Source organism: Pangasianodon hypophthalmus, chromosome 16 (genome assembly GCF_027358585.1).
Source record: "Pangasianodon hypophthalmus isolate fPanHyp1 chromosome 16, fPanHyp1.pri, whole genome shotgun sequence".
Classification (NCBI taxonomy): Eukaryota; Metazoa; Chordata; class Actinopteri; order Siluriformes; family Pangasiidae; genus Pangasianodon; species Pangasianodon hypophthalmus.
In genome coordinates this window covers 1,068,917-1,078,235 of record NC_069725.1, presented here as the reverse complement: position 1 = coordinate 1,078,235, position 9,319 = coordinate 1,068,917, and the positions used below count along the sequence as shown (strand labels likewise).

Sequence of the window (9,319 nt, the reverse complement as noted above, 5' to 3'; positions counted from 1 at the left end):
CCTTCTCCCAAGAAGCTAAATGTGGTTCTAGATATTAAGAGAAATAATAAGTTGGAGTTTCTACAGCACACTCACCCAGCTAACTCTCTCTCACACACACACACACATCTTAGAACCAAGAAGTGTTTGTTGGATAATTAAGAGTTCTTGGAACCCTTACTGATTTAAAAAAAAAAAAAAAAAAAAAAAAATTTTGTTCTAGGGTTTTTTGTTCTCTGTACCCTGTTTATTTGCAGCTCAGAGCAACAAAGAACATTAAATAAAAAGATAAAAGGTCCTCTGGAGAACCCTACAACAAAGTGTTTCCCTCTTAGAAAAGATTGCAAGTAGAACCCTTGGGTTAAGAACCCTTAATAATGTGGAGTTTGTAGAACACTTTCCCACATTTTACACACAATTTAAGGGGGAAAAGGTTCTTTGGATAGTTAAAGGTTCATAAATTCCAAGAGGTTCTATTTAATAACCACATATGATGGGAGAACTGTCCTACAAAGCACCTACTAAGACTTCCCCAGAACCTTTAGGGTTCTACACTCTTTAAAAAAAAAAAAAAGGGGTTCTTTGTCTAACAGAAAGGACTCCAGGTTTTTTGGAAGCCAAGAACCCGTAATTATCCACTGAACCCTTAAGAGTGCATGAAGATAGTTTTAGCATTAAACATTAAACATCTGGCAGGTTCTAAGGAAAAGGGGGAAAAAAAAAGAAAAAACAAACATCACTGGATAATTAGGGGTTCTTGTCATCCAAAAAATGGGTTCTACCAAGAACCTTTTCTGACAGAAAGCCTTAAAAACTCAGATTATTCCATAATAATTTTTCCTCAAACGGTTCATCTGATGATTTAGCTTTTTGAAAGAGAAATCCTGCTGTAGGGTTCTGCAGAGAGCCTTTAAGGGTTCTGCTAAACAGAGAAACCAAAGAAACCTTCAGAGTTCGAGCTTTAACCTTTTTCTCCTGAAAGTCTAGCTAGAACAATGAGGAAATGTGCATCGTGTCAAAGGTTCCTCAAGGGTTCTTTAAGGGTTCTTTGGACAGTTACGGGTGTTCAGCTTTCTCAGTAGGCTCTACTTAGAACTTTTACTGATGGAGAAACAGTTCTTCTTCTTCCACCGTGTGATTAACTGATGATCAGCTGGATCACATCTGGATCTTCGAGCAGGAAAACACTGCACCTGAAACCCTGATACAGAAACCGCACACATCCAAAACCAGAACATGGAGGTGTTTGAAATAAAGCTGCGAGATCAGGATTAGAAACTACACACACTGCAGGAGCGTATCAGTGAGGACTTTTAATAAAAGATACAATAAAAATGGACTGAAATGATTTAAAAAGTTCTACAGTGGACGTCCAAACGGATTAACGACTGAAACTGGGTTTAAATGACGAACATCACAGAACCACAAACACACATCAGCTCGTCCTCGCTAGCCTTCTCGCGCTTCGTTGTCTCCTGAACCGACTCGGGAATATGGGGCACGTGGAGCGATCCAAGTCATGGAAACGTCATTCAATAATAAATCTATGCTCATTTACACAGAGAACAAAGATGATGATGATGATGATCCATAATTCCGCTTGTTTCTGCTCATGCCACGTATAAAACATCTACTCTACCCGGCGGGAATCAATTAAAGAGCCGGATCACGATGTGCGGTTCGGAAATTCACTCTTTAACACGCGTGGTTTAGTCCTGGGAGGCGGATCTGGACCGGGATCTGGATTTAGAGCGAGAGCCGGATTTGGAGCGCGAACGAGAGCGAGAGCGATGCTCAGGAGATTTCGAGCCGCTCTTCTCGGCCGGAGGAGACGGCGAGCGCGAGGCGGATTTGGCTCGCTCCTCGTTTCCGTTCTCAGCAGGCGACGCCGAGCGGCTGCGCGATTTCTTACTCGTGGATTTCTCTTTCGATCGGCCGCGAGAGCCGCGCTCCGACTTCACTTTGGAAGTGCTCTTGGAGCGCGACTGGCGGTCGCCGGAACGAGAGCGAGACCTGCTGCGGGATTTCTGCGTGCGAGAGCGAGAGTGGGATTTGCGAGAGCGAGATTTGCTGGAGGGAGATTTGGAGCGGGACTTGCGACCCGACCTGGAACGGGACTTGTGATGGGATCTGGAGCGAGAGCGGCGCCGGCGGGAACGAGACCTGGAGGGAAAGGGGAGGGGGAAAACAACAGGCGGGAGAAATGAGCGTTAGAGCGATGAAGGAGTGATGAAAGAGAGATAAATTAAGAGTGATAAATGACACCTTGAGCGAGACCTGGAGTTGCTTCGGGATCGGCTGCTCCGACGGCTCCTGCTGCGGGAACGCCGGCGGCTGCGAGACCTGCGGACAGAAACGGGACGGCGTTCTGAGCATGACTAATCCTCCGTCATGAGAGCTGAGATACGACACAGCAGAACTTTCTTTATCTCAATCACCCTTTCATCCCTCCATCATCCCTCCATCATCCCTCAGCTGTTAGTCAGTCTACTTAACTACTTAATTATTAACAGGTAACTATTTTTTTATATAATATACAAGTTACAGATAATATTTGCATTGTCGATATTCAGTCTGCATTTGTCCCCCCCATAGAATCCAAATTGCTAAAAGAGTTTGTGAATTTAAGACTAAAATAAAGAAATATACATTTCTAAAAAGTAATCTCACAAATACCAAACACAACGCCACCTCAGGCCCCGCCTACTAGCTACAGCGAATAAAGAATCTCTGTAGAATCAGATGCTAACAGCGCTGACGGCGATGAATCCGCCACCTAGTCCTGCTCCTTATTTACTAATTTGTCTAATCCTTTGTGTTTATTACAGGAATAATAAATGAAAACAGCACTATACACACACACACACACACCTGGAGCGGCTGCCGGAGTACGAGCGGCGGCGGCGCGGTTTGTCCTCGATTAGCCGGATCTTCCTGCCGTTGATGTCGGTTCCGTCCAGTTTCTCCAGAGCCCTGCGCATGTCTGAGTGAGAGCGGAACTCGATCACGCCCTCGTTGGCGCGCTCCTTATGGGCATCAGCGTACGTCACCTCACCCGCCTGCCGCATGAAGTCCTGCAGGACAACACACATTCAATAATATATTACTCTCACTCACGCACACTCTCACGCACACTCTCACGCACACTCTCACGCACACACTCACGCACACACTCACGCACACACTCACGCACACACTCACGCACACACTCACGCACACACTCCATATACAGATGTACACTAAACCCAGAACTCTTCTTAAAGGTGCATTAGATAAGGTAAGATTAGTCCATTTTTCCCCCCACGAGTATTTAAGTAGGTGGATTTTTGATATTTGAATGTTTTTTTTTTTAACTCCCTGAGCCCGCCCCCTTTCCCATCTATTCTCATGAAGCTCCACCCCCAGGATCTTTGGTGCTCTGTAAAGACGAGTGTCTATAAAATGACGGACAGAACGCACATCCAAACACAAACAAGCAGTCCAGACCAGGAGTCAGTTTTCCAAACGAGTTTTCTCAGCTGCTTAAAGCGTGTAAAGTTTTCTAAAGGCTCGCAAAGGTTTCAAAAGACTTGTAAAGGTTTGCAAAGTTTTCTAAAGGTTTGCAAAGTTTGCTAAAGACTTGTAAAGGTTTCTAAAGACTTGTAAAGGTTTCTAAAGACTTGTAAAGGTTTCTAAAGACTTGTAAAGGTTTCTAAAGACTTGTAAAGGTTTCTAAAGACTTGTAAAGGTTTCTAAAGACTTGTAAAGGTTTCTAAAGACTTGTAAAGGTTTCTAAAGACTTGTAAAGGTTTCTAAAGACTTGTAAAGGTTTGTAAAGTTTTCTAAAGGCTTGTAAAGGTTTCTAAAGGCTTGTAAAGGTTTGTAAAGGTTTAAACCTTTCTATTTTATCATTCTAACTCCCAAGTTGTTTGTATTTGTAAATAAGAAATAAAAAGAATTGACTACTGCACCTTTAAACTATATTAATATAATAAAGTGTCAGACTCTCGACACCTGCCTGATTTCATAATACATTTCCAGAAATCCTGGTCGTCAGAATTTTCAAAATTCATCTTAAACGTTAATAATATGCACTTGTGGAGCGTCTTCGCAATCGGTCACGACTTCACAGAATAAAACTAACTCCAGGTCTATTAATCGACAGGTAACTGACAGGTTCTCGTCCTCACCTTGAGGTCCTGCCAGCTGCAGCGGCTGGAGAGGTTCTCCACGATGAGCCGGTACTCGGTGCGGACCGGAGGGCCGTATTTATCTCGGCCCGAGCGACTCCTGCTGCTGTAGCCACCTTCAGACAGACAGGGGAAAGAGACGCCGCCGTCAGAGCGCTACTCCTCTCACACGGGTTTACTCTAGAGTCTAATCAACTAGCAGCGATCGCCTTTTTTAAAATCGCAAACCTGTTCACACACTCAGGCATGAGCTTTTCTGCTGCCTCCCTCACAGGACATTAAAAAAAAATACTGATGATAATAAAAATTTTTTTTAAAAATAAACAAAAAAAAAAAAAAACCACACACACATGTATGGTCATAATGTCTCCAGGAAAATCATGTCCGCTTTATCGTGTATCATAACTACAGAAAAATAACATTCAGGTTAAAAGAGATTTCTCAGATTAAGACATGTTTTTCCTTTTGATCACTAAGCCTGAGCCAGAACCTCCCCGTTCACACATTTGGTTTGAGTTTTTATTATTTACATCTTTGGCTCTTTTCTTTTCTTTTCTTTCCAAATCGACAACATAATAACTAGCATTCCTCACCATCACCCCTGGTCTATTGGCAAAAGGCTGCTGTCATCTTGGCTTCCGGTTAGGTCAGCCAAAGCATCAAGGGGCAAAGGTCACACACACATTGTAAGGTGAAGGCCAAGGCCAAAGCGGTCAGGGAGTCATCTTAGCCACAACGAACTCGGCCACGGCCTCGGCCCCCACTCGACTGTCTCAAATTGAAACATCAAGGACTCTGTTACTGTGGCAATCAAACTGGAAATAAAATGGCAACTTTAGCAGTCAGACATTCATCACCGATTGTGTTTTTTTGTTTTGTTTTGTTTTTTTGTGTGTTTTGTAAATGTTTCCACTGGGCTACAATCAATCAGAACAAACATGACATTCATATCAACATTTCACAATACGGCTGTAGAGTTTCTTCCGAACTCCGAGTGAAGTGAAAGATCAGGTGTTTAAATTAGTTACACACTCTGTAATAATCTGTTTATTCATTAATAAACAAACAAACAAACAAACGGCTTCTTTTCCACCGTAGGGTCCGAGACGGCGTCTAATGTTTATAATAAATACACACACACACCAACGAATTCTGGATTCTGATTGGTTCAGAAGGTGCTGATCGATCACAGGTTGGTTTATAGTAACGCGCTCGTTCTAATACGTTATCGTTTCTATAGTAACGGCTCGTTCACGGGGACGTGAACGTTGTATAAAAGGGTTTTTAACAGTCGTGAGTAATCTTTGACATGCTGAGGAGACTTTTTTGGACAGTTATGGAAGGAGTCTCCAGTGTCAGCGCTTTGTAACAGCGATATCTTCAGGACAGACGAGTTTACGCTTCTTATTAAAGTGAAGCTGATGAGAGAACGTCTCATTATAGCTGCTATAATGCAAGACAGATCAGGAGCTTACTTATTCCATAGATGTTCCACAACATTAAAAAGTAACTATAAAGGGATAAAAACTGTCTTTTTTAATAAATTAGACACGTAAAAGCAGACCCAGTGGAATCCGACGTTATTAACGCTTTAGTAAACGTTTACGCTCTTGGTACTCAGAACCGTTCGACCCTACAGTGGAAACGAGGCCATCGGTTAATGTTCAGCTCCATCCTAGCGCTAAAAATAAATAAATAAATAAATAAAATCCTGCACATTTCACAAACAGGGCTGTTAAACAGTTCTCCGTTTTCCACGAGTTCCTTCATTTTACTTTTTACAGAAGCTTTATGTTAACTGTAGAGGGTCAGGGCTGTGACGGGATTCAGGAATCAGAGTAAACGTTTCTGGAAAAAATGTCACAATTACATCCAACTCGTAATATTAACTATGTCATCATCATCATCATCATCGTAACTCCAAATTGTACTTTATTATCGTTAGAGAATGACCAGCTATCACGCTGAATATAGTCGATACACTGCATTCGGGTTTATATTTAGCATCAAACTATAAAATGTAGATTCCCAAACTGGAGCATATCGAACCCGGAACACAGCACGGCGTTTCTTTCGTTAATTTATAAGCGGATGATCTGTGATGTTCTCTAGGTCTTGCGTGCTTCAGTTTGAGAAACAAATCCTGACCAAAGTAAATCTCTCTCTCTCTCTCACTCATCAGACAACGACAGAAACACAGGCCCTGATGAAAAACTCAAAGCAAACCTACATTTTTATTAGCGCTACTCTATAAACGTGACCTTTACGTTTCACGAGGCCATGTTTTATCCACGCTGAGGATTGTACTTACTGCGGCCGCCTCCATAATAACCTCCTCCTCCTCCTCCACCTCCGTATCCGTCCCGGTCACGCCGAGGTCCTCTCGCATGTTCCACCATCACCCGCTCTCCACACAGCTCCTTCCCGTTCAGCTCGTACACGGCGTCGTCCGCGTCACGCGTGTCCTCGAACTCCACAAAGCCGTAACTAACGGAAACACAACCACGAGACAGAACAAGACAAACTCACGTCTCTGCTGCACAAAGCACCAGAACAAACAGAACCTGGTTCTTAGTCAATAAGAGGTTCCAGTTCCAGGTGGATGTTTGTTGTGTTTTTGTTTTTTTTTTAAGCAGCTACAAGAAATAAATGCACTTGGGGGCGGGGCCAGCGGTGCTCCTTGTTACTGATTGGTTATTGGTTACACATATTATGAGGTCATCATATGCGACATTGGTTTTTTTTTTTTCCCTCCCCTTTTACATCTGTGAAGCTGGTTTGTGTGTACATACACAATCTGGTTGGTTGGAAAAATAAACAATTTAAAAAAAAATAAATAAATACACTCTACGGCCAAAAGTAAGTGGACACCTGTCCATCACGCCCGACTTCCCGTCCGCTGGCCACGCCCATTTTTCACCTGACCATCACACCTGTAGGGATGGTGGACAAAACAGAGAGGATCATGGACAATAGCTAACGACTCTCCCTGCCTCACTCGCCAAACAGCGGAGCTTCTTCTCCAGTAGATCACGGCGGCTTCGCTGCTGTCCGACTCTACAGTGAGTCAGTATCGAGGTCGGGGTGTAGGGGTGTGAATCTCTGGGTTGACAGCGAACCGATTCGCTGGTTTTCGATCCGATTCAGAAGTGATTTTTGGAAAATTCATAACGATTCGATTCGGCAATTCAATTCAGTAACTTTTTCAAAACGCATTATCCACAGGATTTAACTTCAAATGTATCTCAATCAAACAAAAGAATGACAAACTACTTTAAACTGTTAATTACACCAAGCTTTTATTGGCTAAATTTTCCTGAACACACAGGCAAGCAGGAATTCACACAAAGGTTAGACGGTGTCTCTTATGGAATCTGCTGCTTTCTTTACTGACATACAAACATTTTTCTGTAACGTTTCATTTTGTGCTGGAAAAAAACTAATGTTTGGAATCTAAAATGTTTTTGTACTGAATCAATAATGTAGAAGTCAGAAAATAAACATCTATAACAAAGTTTGTACTAAAAAAAATTAGGATGCTAAGACTTTTGCACAGCACTGTGTGTATATTTTATTTCCTTTTATTTGCGGTATATTGCAAGTTTATTGTGAACTCTCTCTCTCTCTCTCTCTCTCTCTCTATCTATCTATCTATCCATCACTATTAACCTGATGAGAGGGAGGAGAGAGGCTGGTGACTGTGGAACGACTGTTTATAGCTGCTATAACGTAAAGATCGTTGATTTTTTCCACCTGTTAGTTACTGGAGCGGCTGAAACACCTGAACTCAATCATTAGGAAGGGTGCACATACTTTTGGCCATATAGTGCATGACAAGGACAGAAAGGAAACTTTTCCTGCATAACTCAAAACAGATTACACTTTTCATAAATTACAGTAAATGTAGAGGTTTAGACAGAAACTCTGAGATGTAGAAAGTGTTATAAATGCACTCAATATGCAGAACAACTGAGGGGTTAAAGCTCAAGTCATCTCCAATTAATTTAAAAATAATCCTGATTTAACTCACCCTCATGTCTTTAATGAAGATAAAATGCACAGAATATAGGCATTACTGCACAAACAGCGCGTTAGTAAACAGTTACACTGATATTAAAGGTCGAATTTGTGTGTAAATAAATTTATCTAACAGGCTTTTGCCCCTTGGTCACGTGATCTCGTTAACCAAACATGAATGTATCAGCACTTCCCATCACTGTCTCATTCTGTCCCGCCTCCTGCATTATGATTGGCTACCTCAGACGTGATGATTGGCTCTCAGGTCATAGCCACTGAATGGTCCAATCAGCGAACGTCTTGTATACACGATTAGCCAATCCGAAAGCAGGAGGCGGGATCTGCTCAGGAAAAATGACGACTGTTTAGCTATGCTAAGTCAGTTTTGCAAACTAAAATCAAATATTATACGTCAAAAATCCTTAACATCAGGACTGCAACGTTTTATTTCATGTGAGACAAGTTTACAGTTAGCTTTGCATGCCCAAATAAGAGAAACACATTAACGCTATTCACGCAAGACGAAGCTAAACGCCGCCATTATGCTAATCTGAAAGCTAACTGCTAAATGCTAGCCGTATGTTCGTGTTTGTATAAAAGGTTGAACCTTTAACTCGTTTTTTGTTGTTATTATTTACCCATTTTTCAGGTCGACTTCCAGCAGCTTTCCATATCCACTGAAAAACCGCTGTATGTCCTTCTCGCGGACGTGGTAACTCAGGCGGCCGATGTAAACGCGAGGCATGGCGGTCAGCGTTGTTCCACAGCAGCGCCGCTGGCCGGGACCCACTGCGCATGCGCGTATGTGGCGCCGATGAGGAATCACGTGACATTCCTTCAGAAATCATAATTCATCCATTTCGGCTTTATGAAATGGTTTCGCTTCATGTTTTTTTTTAATTCCCAAAATGGAGATTTTTCAAAATAAAAGTCTTGAGCCCACAAATGTTCGCTGTGCGATTAAAACAAGTTTTTATATCAGAATTTCTGAATATATTATTGTAATATTTCTGAGTAGTTCTGAAAGTTTAATCAATTTTCTTTGTTTTTCAGTTTTAAAATCTAAAAAAAATTATAACAAAGATATACAAAACAGTAAAGCATATAAACTAATTAATTTAATTAATTTATTTATTTTTAAATCAGAGAATATA

General features: G+C 41.8%; 1 protein-coding gene across 2 annotated transcripts; it reads right to left on the bottom strand.

Annotated features, from left to right (window-relative positions):
- Nucleotides 1-1,277: 1,277 nt before the first annotated feature.
- srsf6a (serine and arginine rich splicing factor 6a) lies at nt 1,278-8,997 on the bottom strand. 2 transcript variants are annotated; one of them, XM_026945064.3, is made up of 6 exons: nt 8,804-8,997; nt 6,460-6,635; nt 4,149-4,264; nt 2,851-3,053; nt 2,245-2,322; nt 1,278-2,142 (listed from the first exon to the last, which is right to left on the bottom strand). In XM_026945064.3, the coding sequence occupies exons 1-6, from the start codon at nt 8,908-8,910 to the stop codon at nt 1,689-1,691; spliced, it is 1,134 nt and encodes a 377-aa protein (XP_026800865.2). In that variant the 5' UTR covers nt 8,911-8,997; the 3' UTR covers nt 1,278-1,688. The 2 variants fall into 2 exon arrangements, with proteins under 2 accessions (XP_026800865.2, XP_026800866.2); XM_026945065.3 differs by having other exon boundaries at nt 2,257-2,322.
- Between the last annotated feature and the right edge of the window lie 322 nt (nt 8,998-9,319).

Bases quoted from the DNA above. Each gene is read 5' to 3' on its own strand.
- srsf6a (XM_026945064.3), bottom strand. From the start codon at position 8,910: ATGCCTCGCGTTTACATCGGCCGCCTGAGTTACCACGTCCGCGAGAAG. The intron at 6,636-8,803 runs GTAAATAATAAC...TGTTTCCGTTAG, and splicing joins GAAGTCGACCTGAAAAATGG to TTACGGCTTTGTGGAGTTCG. The intron at 2,143-2,244 runs GTGTCATTTATC...CTTTCCCTCCAG, and splicing joins AACTCCAGGTCTCGCTCAAG to GTCTCGTTCCCGCCGGCGCC.